The sequence below is a fragment of the Schistocerca gregaria genome, chromosome 5 (genome assembly GCF_023897955.1).
Source record: "Schistocerca gregaria isolate iqSchGreg1 chromosome 5, iqSchGreg1.2, whole genome shotgun sequence".
Taxonomy (NCBI): domain Eukaryota; kingdom Metazoa; phylum Arthropoda; class Insecta; order Orthoptera; family Acrididae; genus Schistocerca; species Schistocerca gregaria.
Genome location: NC_064924.1, coordinates 445,113,222 through 445,137,838, shown reverse-complemented (window position 1 = coordinate 445,137,838; position 24,617 = coordinate 445,113,222). Strand labels below are relative to the sequence as shown.

Here is a 24,617-nt window from a genome sequence, read left to right as displayed (position 1 = left end):
GTCAAATTCGCCTAATCAAAGCCCGATGGAAGAGATACGGGCCCTACTGAGCGCCAGCTTCGCATTCACAAACCCTCGTCATATAATTTAAGGGGGAATGCGTGACCTGTGCAGATATCTGACGCCACATACCTCGGAAAACTTACCAAAGACTTTCCGAACGCCTGTCACACAGAATCGCTGATTCGTTTTCAAAAGTAGATCAAGACGCTTTTAAACGGGTAGTCACAATGTGTTTCACTGGTTTCGGTGTACCTCACTGCTTACGTGGGACTATTAAATGCACTCTTAGACGAAAGGATAAAAAACGACGCACCACGAAGGAATTATCTAAATGAGACGGAAATGGGTACACGTGAAGCACAGTTGCATACAAACTAATCTGTACGATTTCTGAAGAATTAGCTGATTTATTGAAGAGTCAAACCTGTATATGTTGAGCATATCAATAACACATTGCTCCATTACTAATGCAAGCAGATACAAGGCGTAGCATACATTGATGGAGGAGCTGTATGTCCTCCTATTGGATAGTGTACCATATTCTGCCTAACTGACCCGTTAGATCGTCAAAATCCCGAAATTGTCGGAAGGTCCTGATAAAAATGCTCCAAATGTTCTCAGTTTGAGAGAGATACAACGACCTTGCTGGCTAAGGCAGAGTTTGACTAGCACAAAGACAAGCAGTAGAATCTTTTACCGTGTGCAGGCTGGCATTGTCTTGCTATGAAGAGCAACAGAACGATGCATAGAATATCGACGACATACTGAAACGCTGTAAGAATGCCGCTGTTGATAACCGAAGGGGTATAGTTATGAAAAGAAATGGCACTCCACATTATCACTCCCAGCTGTTGGAAGTATGGTGTGTGACAGTCAGGTTGATATTCCACCACTGTCCAGGGCGTCTCCAGACATGTATTCGGCCTGGAATATCTTTGACTAGAGTGGAATTGTCTTCAGTGATGACACCCACTCCGAGTTAAGCTCCGATGGGCAGCGAAGAAGTGTCTGGAGACCCCCTAGACGGTGGTGGGAAAACAACCCGACTGGTCTGGGGTTCCGTTGGTTTTTATAGCAGGACCCCTTTGGTTGTCATAAACAGCACCCTTACAGCACAGCGGTACTTCGACGATATTCTACACCACGTTTTGTTACTCTTCATGGCAAGGCGTCCTGGTTCTACATTTCAGCATGGCAATGCCCACCCGCACACGGCTAGACTTTCTACTGCTTCTCTTTGTGCATGCCAAACTCAACTTTGGTTAGCAAGGTCGCCAGATCTCTCCCTAACTGAGAATGTTTGAAGCGTTTTGGGCAGCTGGGGATTTTGACGATCTAAGGCACCTGTTGTACTGAATTCGGCACGACATCCCGCTAGTGGACAACCAACAGTTCTATTGTAAGATGGCGAGAACTATGCCCCTTACATGAAGTCATTAAAGATCACCAAACTCATGTTGAGCAAACAGTAGGGCTGATCAAAAATAACTGACAAGGCACAATGCATCTTGTAGAGGGTATAGTATGGACATATTGGAATAATTAATGTAGGGTGATAGTTTTAAAGTAATTCACGCAACATGAAAACTTTGTGGAAATGCGTCGATATACTGCAGGCTACTTTATCCCAGGGACATATGCAGAGTTGACTGCGGCCAGGTGGCAGCGCGCGGCTGGAGAGCAGCGAAGGGAAGCGACAATAGGCAGCTTAGGGCGGCTCAAACTCTGAGAAAGGGGTAATGGGGTGCGGCCTCGAGCTGCCTTAAGATGAGTGACAGTGAGGGGATGGTTGAGCCCCTGCTGGTGTACTGGGAAGCAGGTGGAGAATTTGTATGCCTGTTGATAAATGTCCGTCGTCCTGTTTTCAGTGAAATATGCGAGAAAGCCGCGCAAAGCTATGGTGGAGCAGTCAACAGAGGACGATATATGCATGTTCGTGACTATAGCAACTTCATGCTGAATTCACGGTCTTCAGAGCAACAGAATGAAATACGCCGGCCTCCAATGGGAACATAGGACCAAGGAATTTGTAGTACTCTCCTGGGAGTCAGAATTTCGGAAAAATTGGTGTTTTATGCAGATGCTAACCTTGATGGGTGGCCTAGGAGGAGCTAAATAGCAGAAGTTGAGAGGAAGGAAAATTTTGTGGGAATTTGTTCACTTCCCAGAGCAGGCATTGGTCGGCGCTGGACCAATGCATTGACTTGCAAAGTTTGTGATGCTCTTTCTCTTAAATTAGTAAAACATCCAATTCTTCAAAAATTTTAATCATGTATCTCTTATTTACCGAATCTCGTCCCCTTCATATAATTCGTTCGTTGTGCGTCATTTTTCCTTGTGTAACTTATAGGTTTCTGGAACCATTACCTGGTTACAGCTGGAGCTTTGTAACCTATTTCTCGCCCATGCTCACTATAGAAGAATTCATAGTTCTCTTGAGTTCGCACTGGTGAGCGGTGCGGTACCGCGCCCGTTGACGCCACTGGTCTAGACGCAAGGTTGTCGGCTCTGCAGCGAGTCACCTTGGTCAGTTCGGAGACGTCCGCAGAGTGTCCTGCAAGGCCTTTGACTCGGCGGCGACACCGGAGCCAGCAGGCGGCAGGCGGCGGGCGGCGTGTCTCCTTTCCGCCGCGCGCGCAGATTCCACTTCGCGTCGCCGCCGCGGTTCGCCTGTCGGGCCCGATCAGGCGGCGGCCGAGCTGCGGCGACTCGCGACAGACCCGCCGACGTCGGCTGCCGGCCGGACAAACGCCGCGCGACAGCTGACATAATTTGGCGCCCTCCGCCGCGGGTCGCCGCCTTTCTACGTTTTAATTACGCGGCCGCAGCCAGTCGGACAACGTTTCATTAGACGTCCTTACGGTGACCGGCGACATACCTGCAGCCGGCCGACAGTAAATATCAGCCACATCTTGTCAGATGTATACGCTCTTTATTAATGCGGACCTTTCAGGCAGAGTTGTTTTACGAAGCTGAAACTCATTATGCACGTGTTTCTACAAACCGATAGTTTTAGTTCACCAATATACCGTGTTTTTGTCACGCCTAATTTAGCGTTGCTTAAAAGATAATTTCGGGCGTAATGACCTATTTCCACTAGCTTTCGCTCTCCGCTCGATTTAAAAATGCGCGATTCTCTTCAAAACTTTGTGATATTCGCTATTTTTGGCTTCATTAAAACAGCAAATAGTTAATAATTTCAGCCAGAAGGCTTATAAAGAATGATTAATGTATAAGGCGTCGCATAGCGACGGTGGAATTTCCTAAATAATGTAATTCGTCGTCAATATAAACAGAAGAATACGGATCGATATGCAATACTTCACTATTTCGCTGGAGAACAAATGAAGCCCTGAGCGCTAAACACATATACTGTTCTGCTTAAGTAAGACAGGCCCTGATTTGTGGCGGTTTTATCTAACTTTTACTAAGTGTATAAAAACGTGGTACGTCTAAGTTTGAGTGAAGTATAAAAAGAAGAACTCTTATAACTTATAGTGACGACGCACGAGCGACTCAAGAGGACAATGGCTATATAAAAGAGCGCTCAATGGACATGAAACGGGCATTGTTGTACTAAGCATAAGGTACGATATATGTCATAGTTCTAACAAATATTTGTTCGAGAAATATTCAATTATTTAGCAGTGCTCATTCCTATCATCTCCTCAGTATTGTTTTCATTTTAATTGTGCATTTTGCTAAGGTTACAGACACCAAGATCAGCAGTCCAATGCGAGTGTTACATTAAAAAAATAAACTGTTTTATCGTCTTCTTGCATCAGCTTTAATATTGAATTCCCCTTTTTGTGTGATGTTACAGTTGTTTATGCGCCCTTAAGAACTTTCTGGTCTCTTAGGAAATTGTTTTGTCATAATAATAACTTCACAACCGGGTATGTCCGTTTCTACGAAAATGAAGTAATTAGAAAGACGATAATGCAATTTCTTAATCAGTAGCACGTTAGCGGCAACTGCTTCAAGCCACGCGAAACTGCAAGTAAAGACTATTCACATTTTATAATGCAATATCTTATGCCAATGGTCAATCCATGATTCTTACGCCAATTATGACTGACAAAACATTAAACGAAATCTCAAATTCCAACTTTCCCACTCAATAACGACATCACTTTTATTTTGTTACATCACAACTTGTGTGTATTGGATTTTCTGTAATTGTTTTCACTTAACTATAACTTTTGTTAAGGAAACGATAAGGAGTTCACTAGAATAAATAAAAGTCGCAATAGTAAGAAGGTTTAAGAAAAGGGATTAAAATATTGAGTGAAAGGATATTAATGAACATGGAATTTGGAGACCATGTAACAGATGAAGAGAAAAAAATCTGCTGTCTCAGAAGCAAAATAACGCATGACTATGAAGCAAAGAGAACGAGAAGCAAACAGTATAGGTGAAGAGTATATCCCTCACAAATAAACATAGCCGCCACTATCGAAAAGAAATTTCTATAAATTTTGTTGTGGAGCACAACATTATATGGATGTGAATCATCGACCATGGGATAAACGAAAAAGAACAGAATAAAAGTGTTTGAGGAAGAAGCTGATATGACACGTAAAAGCATACAGTAACACCTCTCATGTTACTACAGGTAATCGAAATAGACAAAAAGTGTAAATGAAAAAAGATATTAGAATATATATTGTGGTATCACGTATCGTTACCAGCCTACAGACTATGTTACTACAGGAAACCGTCATAGACAAAAAGTGTAAAGGAAAACAGATATTAGAACATATATTGTGGTATCACGTATCGGTACTAGCCTACAGCCATGTGTTACTACAGGTAACCTTCATAGACAAAAAGTGTAAAGGAAAACAGATATTAAAATATATATTGTTGTATCACATATCGGTACCAGCCTACAGCCATATGTTACTACAAGTAACCGTCATAGACGAAAAGTGTAGAGAAAAACAGATATTAGAGTATATATTGTGGTATCACATATCGGTACCAGCCTGCAGCCATATCACAGTTGGCAACGAGTTGCAAGTTTCCGTCCAACGTCAACAGCGGTCATGTTTGATGTGGCAGACCCAATGGACCACGCCCTCTGAGCCAGGCCTCCAGTGGCTCTGGACTATAAGGGCCCTCTGCTGCCGTGATATAGGATGTCAATGGCCCACTTGCACCCAGAGCCACGTCGCTACAACACCATAGTTCGTGTTCACTTCAGAGAGTCTCATCCTAATTGACATTGTGGTAGCTCGACTCTCTTTCTTGCTGCAATGTTTCTAATGTGCCTTCTCTTCAATTGGAGAAAACTCTCCTAGCTGTACTACTTCTCGAATTTTTCACCATTCTGTACGTGATGTAGCATGTGAAAATTGCTGGACTTGGACGGGTTACTCCTGTAACTGAAATATCAGATCTGAAGATGGTTCTGAATGAACCGAAACCGGTCATATGAATAAAAAAATGCAATCAAGACGGTTTTTAAGTAACATTATAAAAACACTGATTGCTGTTATCCCATAAGACATTATGTCTGGTTTTGCAGAATTCAGTACAATGTTCGTCACACAGAGGAATACTATCTGGAAAGAAAAGAGTGCATGAGCTTTTAAGTTGATTCGGTTATCATTGTGCTCTAAGAGACAATTGTAAGTATCCCAGAAGTACCACCCAAAGTTTCACTTTGCTTTTCGACGTGCGTGTTTTGCGCCATAGCCACAGGCTGGCCAGTCCATTCTCCTTTGTATTTCTGCCTGGCTGACAAGGTGTTTTGAGTTAGATTCTATTTGTATTTGAAACAGTGGTTTCCACTATGCATTCGTTGTTCGTTACTACCACTCATTCTGCGTCTTTCTTGGCATATTTCCGAGGCCTCCTTCTCTACTGATGCCATCCCCTGCTTTCACAAATATCTCCAGAGTACAATACTAGTGCAGACACAAGTGTTTCAGAGCATACCGTTCACTGCACGTTGTTGAAAGTGAGACACCGCACCAGCCTACTACTACGTTTCTCTGCGTTGACCCAAAGACATAGACAAACATGATTGCAGTGGGCACGTGATCATCTAGCTTGGACCGTGGATAAAATAAACCTGTCACCTGATCACGTTAATCAAGTTTCTTGTTACAACACATCGGCGTTCATGTTCAGATACGCCGTCATGCAGGAGAACAGCTGCGTGAAACATACGCCACACAGCAGATGTAGTATGGTGGGGCCAGCTTTACTCTATGGGGGCATTAATAGTGTAGCTAAGCTGAATCGAGCACAGGGGAAATTGGACAGGCAACCTGAAAATAGGTTAAAGGGCATTTGTACTGCAGCAGCAACCATACAGTCGTAGAGGCTGCAAATATTCAGATGTCACAGCAGGTTTATTCACAATTTCCTACGTACAGAATGGTGAAAATTCGAGAAGTAGTACAGCTAGGAGAGTTTTGGCACAGTCTGTATTGTGGCCAGATTTCCCTCCTTCCCTGTGATGTTGTCAATGAAGCCCTTCAACATTTCCAGAGTCCCGAAGTCCCTCTGACTTAGGCCAATTGTACTCTGTATAAAATGGTGGGAAATTAACAAAGGGTGTAATTTCAAACTTTTCAAGGTCTCCCCATATCTGTGGTGTCACTGAGGAAGTAATCTGTTTGTGTAAATTGGCTGGAAATTCAAAAGCTCGAGTATGGCACTTATCCTATCAGTTGAAAATCTAAGCTGGTGAATCACAGGATACCAGCTCAGCTTAGTGACGTCAGAATACAAGATGGCAGATCTGGAGATTCTGACGTAATAGGGATGTACCAGTATCCCCTTATCTTGCGTCTTAGATTTTCAAGACATGGGGTAAGTGCCCATCTTGGATTTTTTAATTTCCCACCAATTTACACTTAGGAGAAGTAACTTGATTCGTCACTGACATCATAGGAGTGGCTGTAAAACCCCGATAATTTAGATTTTTCTGCTATTTTTAAATTTCTCACCATTTTATACATAGGGCAATTGGCCTGTCATAGACAGGAGGGACAAATGTGGCAAATTTGCATGATATCATCAAAGACACCATAGGGGGAGGGGGAGGGGTGAGTGAGAGTGTGGAGGGGAGAAATCTCACAGCAACGTAGACTGTCCCGTAACACCGTTAGCTATACTACTCTTTGGATCCCCCACCATTGATACTTAAGGAAGTTGGTGATATGTTTTGAGGGTGGTGGGTTGAGGGTGCAGATCATTAAAACAGCAGCAGCGTGAAAGTTGTTTGGTGGACCTTATGCTACAGTTGCCGCTAGGCTTACAGTGTGAGTTGTGTGTCTGTGTTGCTCCTGCACTCAAACCCACTTAGCTATAATACTGACTCTCGCCTCTACTTCCATGCAACCTATGGTGTAACGGAAAGTACCATGACATGTGGGGATTAAATGGACATTATTACAGATCACCCATAACCCCTCATGTCTGATGACTTCTCCGACAGTGATGGCAACTTGGTTCATAACAACTGCCCATGTCATTCGTTGTGCAACTGTGCTTTGAGGAGTACGAAATTAAACTCTCTCTAATTTCTTGGCCACGAAATTTGCCTGATCTGAACTGGATGCACACATCTGGGACACTATCTGGAGCTATCTACACACAAACCATTGTTACACTATACACCGGAACTGTGTGGCCTGTGTGTATGTATTAGGTGCCACATAGCTATGGAAAACATACCGAGGTCATGCCGAATCCGTGTCATATAGAATAGCTGCAGTATTGTTATTAGAGTTGGACGAATACGAATGAAGACTTAGGTATAATGTTGTCATTCATTAATATATGCAGCAAGTGTCTGTCCTATCTGTCCTTTCCCATCCTTCCGCTTATCCTGCCTTGTCCCATTCATCGACAGGACCTTCCACATGTCATTTAACGTTGTTTCTGACAAGCAGTGCCAATGGAATATTGTTTCAGCTGTCTTGACTAGATTCGCGATTTCCTGTCAGAAAAATTATACTATTGAGAAATGAATAAATAGCGTAACGCTAGCCGTTTGCATTGTTAAATAACCTATAAACTAAACAGTGTTGTAAGTTAGGGATAAACCGAAAGAGCCTGCACTTTCTAGAGACTGGCCTTCTGCTAATGGGAATGGAGGCTCCAGTCTTCATCAGTTCATCATGATGTTAATGGTTTCCCTAAATTGTATGCATGGTTCTATTATAAGGCCACTGCCGAGTACCTGTCTGATGTTTTTCAAACCAGACTTCTAAGTACATAAGTACCTGCATAAATAAATCATGTTTCTTTCTGTTCTTAAACTGCAATATCATGATACGTACAATATCCGTGTAAAAGTGATCCCTGGTTTAATAAAACTACTAGCACTACTACAGCTCCTACTGCCTCTACCACTTTTTCTATTAGTACAGTATGTGGTCACTAAGAAACCCAAGTTATATCTGATTTTCCTCAGGGACGTGTGGTAGGTCCTTTACTGTTTCTGATACATATAGATGATTTAGAAGAAAATCTGTAATTTTTGCCGTTATTTGCTTTTTGCCATTATTTACTGTTTCTGATACACATAGATGATTTAGAAGAAAATCTGTAATTTTTGCCGTTATTTGCTTTTTGCCATTATTTACCGCCTAATTAAGTCAACACGTAACCGAGAAAAATATAAAGTGTTATAGGCTAGCTATATGAATGGTGTAGAAAGTCTGACTTGGTCCCTTAAATAAAAAAAATCTGATGTCCTCCACAAGGGTAGTAACTGTAACTTCCATTACATGCTAAACAACAGAAACTAAGATGCTGTTGATTCAACCAAATGTCAAGAAACTGCTGTTCGGAAAAAGGGAAATACAAACAATCTTCATAAAATTTTGTAAGAAAGATGGGCAAAGAACTGTGTTTTATTGTTAGAAGACTTAAAAGAAGTGCAACCATTTCCTCAACAGAAACTACTTCATAACGCTTGTCCATTTTGTTGAGTACTGCTAGGATTGGTTGAAGTTATCGAAATATTTTAAAATAGGGCTGCTCTTTTGATGTTATCACGGCATGCTAAGTGCAACTGTACGAATCATACTCAGTTCGATACTGATCATGAGATATAAAACTGGCTGGAAACGCCTCCCACGCCATTATTTTTTCAGCCTATGGCAACCCCCTTCTCGCTCTTACCATCCTTTATAACTAGCTCATTTAAGTATGCAACAAGGGTAGCCTTGTTTTCAGCTACCTACTTTCACCTCCTTTTCGCTGCCGTGTTGGCCGAGCGGCTCTAGGCGCTACAGTCTGGAACCGCGTGACCGCTACGGTCGCAGGTTTGAGTCCTGTCTCGGGCATGGATGTGTGTGATGTCCTTAGGTTAGTGAGGATTAAGTAGTTCTCAGTTAGATAGGATTAAGTAGTTCTCAGTTCTAGGGGACTGATGACCTCAGAAGTTTAAGTCCCATAGCGCTCAGAGCAATTTGAACCACCTCCTTTTCAATGTCCGAAGTACATGCACGAAGATCGTCGTAAAAAGATAATCCTTAGGGTTTTTTTACGTCAGTAAAAAAGACAGTACAATGTTCTCGGAGATTTTTTCTGCATGTACATTTACACACAGGAATGAGCCCTTTCTTTGTGTTTGTTATGTCTAGTTTTAATGATATACCGCTTAATTTTTAATTTATAGTTCAGGTCTACATTGAAATCTTCAAATTATTTCTCCGTCCACTTATTTGACAGATACAAGGAAGATATGTTCTCGAATTCTAAACCATACTTAATTTCTTCCCTGTAAAACACCTGTTTTATGGCTGAAACAGTTAGTTCCAGTCCTTCACGCAAATCTTCTAGATGAGAGCATTCAGGAAGTTTAGTTTTACTTCTCATTTCTGCATAACAATATTCTTACAATGATCCACATCTTCCTTAGTAAACGCTACTAAGTCTTCTGCTACACATTCTTGTGGAATTTTCATACAGAACGTTAAGTTTACAGCTTTTGCAGAAGAGTGTCCATTTTATGCCGTTATTCCATTGGTTTTAAACACTGCAAACAGTTATTCTTTTGCTAGGTGCACAACGTCAAGTCCGTTGCATTTAGGTACAATGTAACGATTCTTTTTAGGCCGATGCAGCTGGGAATGGAGCCTTATGAACAGATTTTTAGTGTGGCATTTAATGTAGTAAACCATTTTGATTCTGTTGATTTCGGCGAGTACGCCTTCACATGACCGATTTCCATTGCTGTCTACTGTAAACGCACATTGTATGTTCTCTAGTTGTAGCCAGATTTCACCACACACTGAGTTTAAAGCAATATGTGAACCTAGCTCAAACATTCACAAATTTACATTTTCTTAAGATTTGTTGAACAGCTTTTTTTGTTGGCACCAGATCTAGTTCGGCAATATCTATATTGTGGAGAACAATGACTGGATTGAGATATATATGTTTCCCCTGTTTTAATATAGTATCTCTATGTTGTTGTTGTTGTTGTCTTCAGTCCTGAGACTGGTTTGATGCAGCTCTCCATGCTACTCTATCCTGTGCAAGCTGCTTCATCTCCCAGTACCTACTGCAACCTACATCCTTCTGAATCTGCTTAGTGTATTCATCTCTTGGTCTCTCTCTACGATTTTTACCCTCCACGCTGCCCTCCAATGCTAAATTTGTGATCCCTTGATGCCTCAAAACATGTCCTACCAACCGATCCCTACTTCTAGTCAAGTTGTGCCACAAACTTCTCTTCTCCCCAATCCTATTCAATACCTCCTCATTAGTTACGTGATCTATCCACCTTATCTTCAGTATTCTTCTGTAGCACCACATTTCGAAAGCTTCTATTCTCTTCTTGGCCAAACTAGTTATCGTCCATGTTTCACTTCCATACATGGCTACACTCCAAACAAATACTTTCAGAAACGACTTCCTGATACATAAATCTATATTCGATGTTAACAAATTTCTCTTCTTCAGAAACGCTTTCCTTGCCATTGCCAGTCTACATTTTATGTCCTCTCTACTTCGACCATCATCAGTTATTTTACTTCCTAAATAGCAAAACTCCTTTACTACTTTAAGTGTCTCATTTCCTAATCTAATTCCCTCAGCATCACCCGATTTAATTTGACTACATTCCATTATCCTCGTTTTGCTTTTGTTAATGTTCATCTTATATCCTCCTTTCAAGACACTGTCCATTCCGTTCAACTGCTCTTCCAAGTCCTTTGCCGTCTCTGACAGAATTACAATGTCATCGGCGAATCTCAAAGTTTTTACTTCGTCTCCATGAATTTTAATACCTACTCCAAATTTTTCTTTTGTTTCCTTTACTGCTTGCTCAATATACAGATTGAATAACATCGGGGAGAGGCTACAACCCTGTCTCACTCCTTTCCCAACCACTGCTTCCCTTTCATGCCCCTCGACTCTAATAACTGCCATCTGGTTTCTGCACAAATTGTAAATAGCCTTTCGCTCCCTGTATTTTACCCCTGCCACCTTCATAATTCGAAAGAGAGTATTCCAGTCAACATTGTCAAAAGCTTTCTCTAAGTCTACAAATGCTAGAAACGTAGGTTTGCCTTTTCTTAATCTTTCTTCTAGGATAAGTCGTAAGGTCAGTATTGCCTCACGTGTTCCAACATTTCGACGGAATCCAAACTGATCCTCCCCGAGGTCTGCATCTACCAGTTTTTCCATTCGTTTGTAAAGAATTCGCGTTAGTATTTTGCAGCCGTGGCTTATTAAACTGATAGTTCGGTAATTTTCACATCTGTCAGCACCTGCTTTCTTTGGGATTGGAATTATTATATTCTTCTTGAAGTCTGAGGGTATTTCGCCTGTCTCATACATCTTGCTCACCAGCTGGTAGAGTTTTGTCAGGAGTGGCTCTCCCAAGGCCGTCAGTAGTTCTAATGGAATGTTGTCTACTCCGGGGGCCTTGTTTCGACTCAGGTCTTTCAGTGCTCTGTCAAACTCTTCACGCAGTATCGTATCTCCCATTTCGTCTTCACCTACATCCTCTTCCATTTCCATAATATTGTCCTCAAGTACATCGCCCTTGTATAAACCTTCTATATACTCCTTCCACCTTTCTGCCTTCCCTTCTTTGCTTAGAACTGGGCTGCCATCTGAGCTCTTGATATTCATACACTTGGTTCTCTTCTCTCCAAAGGTCTCTTTAATTTTCCTGTAGGCAGTATCTATCTTACCCCTAGTGAGATAAGCTTCTACATCCTTACATTTGTCCTCTAGCCATCCCTGTTTAGCCATTTTGCACTTCCTGTCGATCTCACTTTTGAGACGTTTGTATTCCTTTTTGCCTGCTTCATTTACTGCATTTTTATATTTTCTCCTTTCATCAATTAAATTCAACATTTCTTCTGTTACCCAAGGATTTCTAGCAGCCCTCGTCTTTGTACCTACTTTATCCTCTGCTGCCTTCACTACTACATCCCTCAGAGCTACCCATTCTTCTTCTACTGTATTTCTTTCCCCTATTCCTGTCAATTGTTCCCTTATGCTCTCTCTGAAACTCTGTACAACCTCTGGTTCTTTCAGTTTATCCAGGTCCCATCTCCTTAATTTCCCACATTTTTGCAGTTTCTTCAGTTTTAATCTACAGGTCATAACCAATAGATTTTGGTCAGAGTCCACATCTGCCCCTGGAAATGTCTTACAACTTAAAACCTGGTTCCTAAATCTCTGTCTTACCATTATATAATCTATCTGATACCTTTTAGTATCTCCAGGGTTCTTCCACGTATACAACCTTCTTTCATGATTCTTAAACCAAGTGTTAGCTATGATTAAGTTGTGTTCTGTGCAAAATTCTACTAGGCGGCTTCCTCTTTCATTTCTTAGCCCCAATCCATATTCACCTACTATGTTTCCTTCTCTCCCTTTTCCTACACTCGAATTCCAGTCATCCATTACTATTAAATTTTCGTCTCCCTTCGCTATCTGAATAATTTCTTTTATTTCATCGTACATTTCTTCAATTTCTTCATCATCTGCAGAGCTAGTTGGCATATAAACTTGTACTACTGTAGTAGGTGTGGGCTTCGTATCTATCTTGGCCACAATAATGCGTTCACTATGCTGTTTGTAGTAGCTTACCCGCATTCCTATTTTCCTATTCATTATTAAACCTACTCCTGCATTACCCCTATTTGATTTTGTGTTTATAACCCTGTAGTCACCTGACCAGAAGTCTTGTTCCTCCTGCCACCGAACTTCACTAATTCCCACTATATCTAACTTTAACCTATCCATTTCCCTTTTTAAATTTTCTAACCTACCTACCCGATTAAGGGATCTGACATTCCACGCTCCGATCCGTAGAACGCCAGTTTTCTTTCTCCTGATAACGACATCCTCCTGAGTAGTCCCCGCCCGGAGATCCGAATGGGGGACTATTTTACCTCCGGAATATTTTACCCAAGAGGATGCCATCATCATTTAATCATACAGTAAAGCTGCATGTCCTCGGGAAAAATTACGGCTGTAGTTTCCCCTTGCTTTCAGCCGTTCGCAGTACCAGCACAGCAAGGCCGTTTTGGTTAATGTTGCAAGGCCAGATCAGTCAATCATCCAGACTGTTGCCCCTGCAACTACTGAAAAGGCTGCTGCCCCTCTTCAGGAACCACACGTTTGTCTGGCCTCTCAACAGATACCCCTCCGTTGTGGTTGCACCTACGGTACGGCCATCTTTATCGCTGAGGCACGCAAGCCTCCCCACCAACGGCAAGGTCCATGGTTCATGGGGGGAGGAGTATCTCTATGAAATACTTAAATCAGCCTTGTTGGAATCTGTGTTAAGCATCTGCACGTAGTTTACAGGTAGATTGTTAGCACTGTATGCAGACAGAACATAATTTATAAGCTTTTCTCAGTCTTGAGTGTCTGGAAGACTTACTCGTACACCAGTCACATCAGTCCCCTAGAACCTAGAACTACTTAAACCTAACTAACCTAAGGACATCACACACATCCATGCCCGAGGCAACATTCGAACCTGCGACAGTAGCAGAAGCGCGGTTCCGGACTAAAGCGCCTAGATCCGCTCGGCTACAACGGCCGGCCACACTTTAAGTCTTGTACAGGGTCAGACATGCGATCCATTTTGTATTTGTAAATACAAGGGTTCTTTACACTACGAGGGTGTACAAGTTTCTTATAGTTGCATAGCTGAACACCGTAAAATCAATAACGAGGTTACCGGTAACTCTGATAGCTCCTGAATTTGTGACCTGACATTCAAATTTATTATATATCTTCCGAGTTTGAGGTCATTCACATTAATCAGTCCAATGGAAACTGTCTCATCTTGTACACAGACGCTGCTGGTTCCCTGCAGTGTCCTTCCATGCATAAGTGGTAGTTTGATTTTAGGCAGTCACACGTCTCCAGCTTATTAAAACTCCCATCAAAATCTTGCATTAGGTCCAAATGCAAAAGGAAATACTCGCCGACAATATTGCAATATTTCAAGCATCTGTTTTTTAACGTCTGTTAATTCCACTTAATGTGGTATAGCTATAGAATTTTTGTAATTGTGCTTCTTTGCCGAATTTTCCAATATTCCTCTAGCTATCACACTTCCATTGACACTATGTCTTGCAGTGACGTACTTTGAGGATTAACAACCTTGATAATAGTTCAGTGACACACACGTCTTCTTTAACATTGCAGACAGTCACATCTCTAATTGCTCTTGACAGCCACTTGATCACAGATCATGTGTTCCTCTGAATGTTGCTGGTCAGTCTGGTATCCGTAACAGATGGGATCGATTGAGTGAGGCAGTCCAAAGAACAGCAGCGCATCTCTCAAGTGAGTCATTTAGTAAGCGTGAAACAGCCACCGAAACGGTCTCCAAATGCAGAGGCAAAAATGTATTGTACATAACGATTCATTTACTGTTGAAATTAGAGCGTGTACATTCCTGGATGAGTTAATCCATACCTTGCTTCCTCCTGTGTATATCAGACGAGAAGAGAATGAAGGTAAAAATTACAGAGATTCGAGCTGAGATAAGGGGAAAGTGAGAGTGGTATACAAGAAAGCCTCTGCAACACGCCATAAGGTAGCTTGCAAAGTACAAATGTAGATGTGGTGAATAATAACAGTGGAAAGAGACGAAGACTTCACTGTGGTAATTACGTTCAGGTCGATGTAGGTCGCAGAAGTTACGTAGAGGCGTAGCACCTGCAAAGGATGGACTAATGCCGAGCGGTGAACAATACCTGTCTTCGGGCTGAAGACCGAAATGTCAACAATAGAATCAACAAACAAAACGACAAGGCTTACTATGTTAAGTGACTAAGTGTCAGCGTAGCCATGTAACTAATAATAAGGTTTGAGCAACTTGCTAGCAGGGATAACGCATTTTTGATGCAAATATTTTAGCCTCTTGCAGCTTGGTATGAGCGGGCAGCGGTGGGGCAAGTTCTGAAGCCATCATGGATTGAGCGAGCGAGGTCGCCGGTCGCAGCACACAGGGGGCGTTCATACAAAGCTCTCAGCAAGCATTTTGGTGTCGCTGAGACAGTGAGGAGCATCGCTGGGTCTTATCCAGCAGGCAGCAGTTCTGGAGTGGGCCCGCGGTGTATCGAGTTGCTTGTGGATGGGCAGGTCCCTGCAATGTGTCTGCTCGAGAGTAAAGTGACAAGCTGCTACCAGGGACATGGACACTGGACATCTGTCCGATGTCGGTGAGCCCACTCGTTTCGACTATCTGGACCGAGTCTCCTTGACTTAGTTACTGACTGACAGGCTATATCTATTTTTTTAATGAACACATCGCCATTTGACTGTATTGTTGTTTATTTAATTTTGACCCACGTTTCGGCCTTATATGCCATTTTCAAGTGATTAAGTTTATGTCATTAACATGCATTGCAGGACATCAAAATTGGCCAGAAATTAAGGAAAATATTCGCTCTCCGAGTAATGGTCAATTTTGAGCGTGACTTCCTGCAATATATGTTAATGAAATAAACTCAGTCACTTGAAAATGGCAAAAAAGCCCGAAACCTGGTTCGTAATTAAATAAACAACAGTACAGTCCAATGGCGGTGTGTTCGTTTAAAAATTATTTATGACTGTTGCTCAGAAACATCAAAAAATGTTAAGACTATATCAGTTGGGGGAGTCCTTGTGATTCTACAAGATTGCATGCGCTCGCTTGTGTGGTTTTTAAAAGGAGCGGGAGTGCTGTGTGCGAATGGTGAAATTATTAGCGGCAGTTATTGGCACACCTAAGGCAGCCGGTTTGAATTGTACGCAGAGAAGGTGTCTTTCGTCTGCTGTACCTGTAGAAGCCTGCTCAAATTTGATTGGTGTGAGAGAATGGGCAGGTTTTAAGTCCTGCGGTCTTACGTGCTAGGGGAGGGGGGCTTTTAGTCCGTTGGCGCAAGGGAAATTTACGTTAAGCATGCTTCAAATCCTTGCCTAGCTCCAGAACAGCTCCAATCAATTATTGTATATATGTTCTCAGTGACGGGTTGGTAAAATCTATTCTGCAACACGTACTGATACCCCTGAATTGCTTATCATAGAGCTTAACGCACTGTTTGTTACATTTGTTTGGAAGCTGGTGAGTTTCCAATGGGCGACCGTCGTTGAACCTCATTGCTCACTTGACTATGAGTTTCTTATTTAGCCTAACCGATAGCAGCTTAACCTATTTTGTACTTTCTACCTGCTGTGTTTATTTGTAGTAAATCGATGTCTAGCTTGATATGGACCACGTATTTTAAAGAAAGGGCGACGCCGTCTTAACTGTTTATTATATTTGAGATTAAAAATTTTAATTGTTATATGTTTTTATGATTTAGAGATAAATGCCAAGGTTGGTTAATTCTGTGTATTTCTCTGTGTTTTGTATGTCTACTGTATAAACAGATACTCAAAAGGACAGTGCCCGAGGTTAATGCTATTTTGCAAATATTAATCTTGCCTCTCTGTGTCCATCTGTGGCCGGCCGTTGTGGCCGCGTGGTTCTAGGCGCTTCAATCTGGCACCGCGAGACCACTATGGTCGCAGGTTCGAATCCTGCCTCGGGCACGGATGTGTGTGATGTGCTTAGGTTAGTTAGGTTTAAGTAGTTCTAAGTTCTACGTGACTGATGACCTCAGCTGTTACGTCCCATGGTGCTCAGAGCCATTTGAACCATTTTTGTCCATATGTGAATATAACTGTGATAATAATTTCACAAGAAGGGGAAGTGCCTGAGGTCCAGGTTAAATTTATAGGGAGCTACACTCACTCCGAGGACCAATTTAAAAATTTAATAGCGCTGTTTTTTATGTTGTAATGATGTTGCCAAATGTTTTTAAAGGTTTTGATCAATAAAAGTATCGTCAGGGCTTTTCGTTTAAATATTTAATTATTAGTGTTTGTTAAGGACTGTGTTAATACAGTAACCCCACATTTTCGTGATTGTTTTGCTGCAATTTTGTGAGATTCCACTGGGGTTTAAGCCCAGTGTTCGAGAGCATCTGATTGAACTGTGTTGGATTCATGTAAGATAAATAGAGTTGTTAAATAAACATTGTATTAAGGTGCTGAGAAGCTGTTCAGCTCCGAACCGTTGTATTCAAGACTTACCTGCTCGAAATGTTGCCTTCAGTTCGCAATCTCTGTCCTGAAGGGATCAGAACGTCTCGTGAAACAACCGTTACAGTGCCATTGCATACGGATTATAAAACGATTGAGGTCGATAGCAAACAGCCATACGACACTACCGGGCCGAAAAATTTCGATTTGGCCTATTTAAAGCCAGTGAATGCAGACTCTCAACCATAGGTGGAAGCACAAGCGGCCAAAGACACTAGTAGCTAGGGCATAGCCACCTATGGTAAACTAACATACACAAACAAGCGACAAACGTCGGCAAGCCCCTGCATGTCAGCAACACTGACTGCTAATTACCAGCTGCTATTAGAGCCGACAAAACGGCCACAGCAGGGATACCGACGAGCTCGCCCACTCACGCACAAACAATTCGCCATCACCCCACACTGTGCATCCGATATATGACCTATCGGACATAAAAACGATAATAAACCCAACTGTCGCAGGATGCTGACGCTGAACGAGAGATCTGCACCAGCACCCAGCGCCAGTCTCCGAGCAACACAACCGCACAACGTCAAAGGTATCGACGTGCATGATAGCCACTACTAAGAAAGCCTACCCTTGCAAGACCTATCGCAGGCAGCAAGACATCCGCCACTGCTCTTACCACCCGACCTAACTATCGCAGAGCTTTTTTTCCCCTTGGATCTTGCCTTGGCACTTTTCTTCCTATGCCCTTCAAACCGTTACCCTTCGTTCGACTTCGACCCAATCTATCTCCAAATGACCGCATATTAATGGTTAACCTTAATCAGACGTACGCATAAATCCCAGTACCCACATCCTGCGACACCTCACTGTAGTGAATACTAAGCTTTATGCAGAGATGGCAGTAGACCCATCGAGTTGGCCATGATGCCGGGGTGGACGTGGAGGGGCTCCACTTCTTATAAATATATATATATATATATATATAAAAAGGCTCTAGACAAGTGCGGGCGCACAGGTTGGGCGTGACCTGTGTTCCTTAAACCTCACGCACCCGGCGCGTGAGACAAGCGGCCACCAGAATCGGACCGAGACCTGCCGCTGGAAGGACTCTGCCAGCTGCCGCGGCAGCCACAGGTGCCGACGCGGCGCCGGGGTCCGTCCCCCACAACAGGTGCCACGACGGGCCGCCATGTGGCACGCGGCGCTTCGTTTACAGTTAGGCCGGCAAAAAAATCTCCGTCCAGTCGCCCCACGAATCGCGAGCCTCCCATCTCGCTTGCGGTTCATCCAAGATCTGACTCCAGACACCCTGTAATTACCCTCTGCTACCTGTTGCGGCTCTTCCCGGAAAATTGATTTAATTTCTGATTTTAATTTTGCCGCTTCTGAAACAAGGGATGCCTGCGGTGCCAAGGGATACAACAAGAAAAAAAAGGTGGTGCTCTTCTCGGGAGAAAGGAAACAATGATGCTAATACGAATTCACCTACAGAAAAGTACAACGGTTCAGTGACAATGGATCCATCCAAGGACTTGAGAATATTCTAGTAAATACGGTACCGGTCAGGTGTCCTCTGATAAAAACTATACACTTTATTTTAATGTAAAAAAATCTGTACAAACTAAATAAATCAACAAAATAGGTATTTTCTCTCTGTGTCATTGAGCACCATACGATATGGTTTAGGTTTTGGCCTTTTCAAAGTACAGCATTCTCGATGTTTCGAGTATCGAAATTACAAGTTTCCCATAAACTGGGGCCTCGAAAAAAATAAAAAAAGACTTCCATGATCCGTTTCCCTCACCTACCCATAGCACAAGGCCTGTTGAACCACTCACTCCCCTTAGTTGCGTCAACCTTTTGTTGAAACTGTCATTCTCAGTCCACTGCAGTACAAAACAGTGTTGTGTTTCGTTTTCTTTGTTGACTGTTTTTGTTTGTACACCCAAAAATGAGTGCTATAACAAACTAAAGGAAATTTCTGTTTTTCAATGTTAAGCTAGAAGCACTGAAACGGTTTGAGAAAGGAGAAACAAGAACAAAAAATTGCTCTCCAATACGATGTCGACGATGTAATTGTTAGTGACTGACGAAGAAACAGATTCAAAATGGAAACATTTTCTTGAAGCAAATGCTATGCAGAATCTCTTAAACGGCTAACAAGTTAGAGTTAAAAAAAAAAAAACAAGTGAGGCGTTGTTTGTATGGTTTATTCATTTTCCCACATAAATTTCCATAATTCGAGTTTTCATAGTTTGAAATAGTCCCAGTTCTGATCGCCTCGAACTGTCTAGAGACTACTGTATCCAGAAGAGTTGAACAGACTCTTGGCATTCTGAACGTAATATTTTGTAGTATTTTTTTTTTTTTTTTTTTTTTTTTTTTTTTTAGATGTTACAGTCCAACAAATCTGTAAATTTTCAATTGATCTTCAGCAGCCGCCCAGGGTGGCAGAGCGGTTCTAGGCGCTACAGTCTGGAATCACACGACCACTATGGTCGCGGGTTTGAATTTTGCCTCAGGCATGGATGTGTGTGATGTCCTTAGGTTAGGTATAAGTAGTTCTAAGTTCTAGGTGACTGATGTGTAAGTAGGCTGTTTAGGTTTTCTTATTGGTAACGCCACATAGCGCTCTGTATGAAAAATCACTAGCTGTGCTGTGCGCAGTCTGTGGCTAGTTTGCATTGTTGTCTGCCATTGTAGTGTTGGGCAGATGGATGTTAACAGCGCTTAGCGTTGCGCAGTTGCAGGTGAGCTGCCAGCAGTGGTGGATGTGGGGAGAGAAATGGCGGAGTTTTGAAATTTGTAAGGCTGGATGTCATGAACTGCTATATATATTATGACTTTTGATGATATTAAGGTAAATACATTGTTTGTTCTCTATTAAAATCTTTCATTTGCTAACTATCCCTATCAGTATTTAGTGCCTTCCTTAGTTTGAATCTTTTATTTAGCTGGCAGTAGTGGCGCTCGCTGTATTGGAGTAGTTCGAGTAACCAAGATTTTTGTGAGGTAAGTGATTTGTGAACCGTATAGGTTAATGTTAGTCAGGGCCATTCTTTTGTACGGATTTTTGAAAGTGAGGTTGCGTTGCGATAAAAATATTGTGTATAATTGTTCTAAGGGCGTTTCATACGACCTCAGAAGTTAAGTCGCATAGTGCTCAGAGCCATTTTGAACCATTTTGTTTCACATTCATTGCTTTGATGATACTGACAAATCTTAAAGTTAATCCACTCCAGAAAAGTTACGGGCGATGCCACATTCCTATTCGAGTGAAATTTTTCTCTCGGTGTGCTGTTAAACGTTTTACAGTTCGTCACATACCTCTGGCTCCTGACTCTTCCATTATATGTTCATTAGATCGAGTCTCCTCTCGCGAACTAGCTACTAACTCGTATTGTAGAGTCGTCACAACAGCGCCCTGCCGCCGGAAAATGTGGTAGGCTGCAGAAAATTCTTGAAGTTAAGGCTCGCCGTCTAGCACCTGGTGTTAGGCACTTCACTGGAAACGATATTAACGTTATCCTTACCCCTGCAACTGCTTCCATTTCTTAATTGGAGGCGTAATAATAACCACGAAGGTCTTCTTTCATTTAGAGAAATGACTGAAACCACCGGGTGCCAACATGGAACGTATGATGGATGTGGTATTGTTGTGGTTTTTATCTTCCTTTGCACGTGCAGAGTGTATGATACAGCTTTGTAACATTGAAGCAAAAGATTTTCTCTTTTGTGAGGCTCTTTTTTACACATCAGCCAGTATTTATTGATTGAAGTATTGGTTCTGTTGTAACATATCTCCTGCACGAACGTGTGTGCGCTTCTTGTAGCTATTTACGAAAGGATCAGACTTCTTTCACGCTGGAGTAGACGGACCAGTCTTCCTCCAATCATCCCAAATAGGTAGTGGTCTGGGTGTAAAAGGCTGGCTCAAGGTCAAATGATTTCCGCATTATCCCCAGTGTTTAGCAACAGCTGTTGTGGAGAAATTCCTAAAGTCCTCTCAGGAGACTGCATCCTACACAAACACCTTAAGTGGGAACAGTAAAGGTCTATGAAAATGCCTACATTTCACTCCTCATTCTGAATGACTTAAAGTGCTAAATGTTATAATTTCGTGCAGAGGTTGGGAGCTCTCGAAATGGAGAAGTTGGCCGGCACTCCCTGAGGGGTGTGGAAACCGTGTGTCCTCCAGATAGCGGGTGATGTTTTCGCAGTGCATTTCATAAATCGGGAAAGAGTAATCAATCGAGCTATTTGTTGGTTTATGGAGAACTGAGAGATTCTGAAAGTGCGTCCCAGTTCTGGGGCGTCGATTTCAGGTTAGACCGTCGCGCGCTCTAGGCGTGTGTTGCCTAGGAACCAGCACTCATTGTATGTACAATCCTTACAGCAGACTGTCGAGATGTAGCTAGTTTGCTGGCAGCGTTTTTGTGAACGAGATACACTCGGCGGGGTTTAATAGAGGCCAGTACACTTTTTTCAGAGATGTGTTTCTTGCCCTGTTGACACGGAACTGTAGTTGCTGCGATGATTAAAGTCGGGACTTGCTAGTAACCGCTTGGAGACCGTGTACTGAACTGTTGACGATGACCACATTCCAGCCCAGTGCTCCACACTAAACCCTCTCAGTTATCCATTACCTCGCACACTGTGGTTTTCTGTTCCTCCATTTTCCTGTCTTTATATATTTCTATTTCATTGAGATTACCTATGTACTCCATATACTATGTTGTTACAGCTGTCAGTTATATCTTTTACTCAGTTGCTGTACCACTTTTAACCACAACACACTTGTTGTGATAAGTGATCAGAACCTTTTGACAGGTGGTGTAAAAGATACCGAAACTTGCCTTAAAATATTCTCTTGAATGATATAGACCAATTTATTGACACAGTCGCCAGATAATTAGCTGTACTTTCTATTTCCACAACCAAGTCCTGTATAATGTAATATCTTAAAAAATGGTTCAAATGGCTCTGAGCACTATGCGAGTTAACTTCTGAGGTCATCAGTCGCCTAGAACTTAGAACTAATTAAACCTAACTAACGTAAGGACATCACACATCTATTCCCGAGGCAGGATTCGAACCTGCGACAGTAGCGGTCGCTGGGCTCCAGACTGTAGCGCATAGAACCGCAAGGCCAAATGTTATATCTCTTCCAGCTATTCTGTAGTAGTCTTGTCAAGTAATAATTTATTGTTATTGGAAAAGTTAATTTAATAAGCGAGTAAATTGTTACGTAGACACAGTTTTTCGCATTTTGTGTTAATGTTTTTCCTGGTTTGCTCCCTGTATATTTATTTAATGTTCAGCCTTTTACCTTTTCAATGCTCTACCAGTGCACTGTCAAAGATGACGTTTACCGTGTGTTCGTACCTTAGCTAGATGAATAATAACATTTCTGATGTTGTTTGGAAGTACTGTAACTTCTCTGACGACGGAAGTCAGTTAAAATCCGATTATAGCCATTTAGGCCGAAAGCCAGTTAACTAAATAAATTAATCCTGTACGAGATCTACAGTATTGTGCTTTTCATTTATTTCTGAAACTGATGAGATACCTAAAACACTTTCAGTTATTGTCTTCGGAATTGTGAGAAGGCCGGCCGATGTTTCTGAGCGGTTCTAGGCACTTCAGTTTGGAACTGCGTGACCGCTATGGTCGCAGGTTCGAATCCTGCCTCGGGCGTGGATGTGTGTGATGTCCTTAGGTTAGTTAGCTTTAAGTAGTACTAATTTCTAGGGGACTGATGACCTCAGGAGTTTCGTCCCATAGTGCCCAGAGCCATATGAACCATTTGAACAAATTGTGAGAGGTTTAACCCTGTCCCGCGGGGCATCTAATTGTAAAGGTATCATCTAACAATTGGAAGCGTAAACCGCCACTTGACGGTGTAGTACTGTATTTATCTACTGTGCTATCTAGATTTTTGGCTTTTATCCCATTATCGAGAACAATGCTCGAAGTTCTTAGACCACTGACATGTCATATCTGCCAAGACAGTCCATATCAGGTAACTGGGACTAACAAATGTCTTGATAATTGCATAAAAAACCGGAATCTAATTATCACAGAAGATAAATATAGTAATACACAGTCAAAAAATGGTTGACTCTTTCAAAAAATATTAGATGGTTGTGGCTCAGCACCATCGAAAACACTTTTACTAACATCCTGATTAGCAGATCCGTAACATCCTGTTTAACCAGATTAAAAGACGAAAGGTCTTGCTTTCAATGTCAGCGTAGCATGACATAGGTATCCTGACGTCAGAAACTAGAGCCGTTCTTAGGATGAACGTGTAAGATCCGCACACGATGAAAGCTTTGGAAATCCCCGGGGAGTGCTGGTCCGGTCGTGATGCTTTCACCGTTTGCGCGGCGCGGCAGGCGAGAACGGGAGCGCCTGGCCGGCTGGACGCGGTGCGCTGCGCTTTTTGCCTCGCCCGCCGGGAGGCAGGTGGGCCGCGCCCGGCGCCATCTGGCACGCCGCCCGCGCCGCCCACGCACTTGTCAGACTGCTCCGGGATGAGCCGGCACCTGCCACACTGTTGCTTCGCGTCGCTGCGTGCGGCCGCTCCTGTTGCTTGCGTTGCAATGCCAAAGATCATATTGCCCTCCAGTTCAGCCACTGCATCTAATCCACACCCAAACGTATCATTTCTATACCGGGTTTTAAATTGCTACACCAAGAACATATGAAGATGATAAACGGGTATTCATTGGACAAATATATTATACTAAAACTGACATGTAAATACATTTTCACGCAATTTGGGTGCGTAGATCCTGAGAAATCAGTACCCAGTACAATCACCTCTAGCCGTAATAACGGCCTTGATGCGCCTGGGCATTGAGTCAAACAGAGCTTGGATGGCGTGTACAGGTACAGCTGCCCATGCAGCACGATACCATAGTTCATCAACAGTAGTGATGGGCGTATTGTGACGAGCCAGTTGCTCGGCCACCATTGAACAGACGTTTTCAAATGGTGAGAGATCTGGAGAATGTGCTGGCCAGTGCAGCAGTCGAACATTTTCTGTATCCAGAAAGACCTGCACAGGACCTGCA

The 24,617-nt window shown here is 42.5% G+C and overlaps 1 protein-coding gene across 1 annotated transcript in view; it reads right to left on the bottom strand.

Annotated features, from left to right (window-relative positions):
• The window catches only part of LOC126273377 (sterile alpha motif domain-containing protein 1-like), a 94,792-nt gene extending 70,635 nt beyond the window's left edge, over positions 1 to 24,157 (bottom strand). The window contains exons 1-2 of the mRNA XM_049976929.1: positions 23,918 to 24,157; positions 2,526 to 2,736 (exon numbers count right to left, since the gene is read on the bottom strand). Of these exons, the coding sequence (XP_049832886.1) occupies positions 2,526 to 2,736; positions 23,918 to 24,157 (451 nt within the window). The remainder of the gene's footprint in view (positions 1 to 2,525; positions 2,737 to 23,917) is intronic.
• Between the last annotated feature and the right edge of the window lie 460 nt (positions 24,158 to 24,617).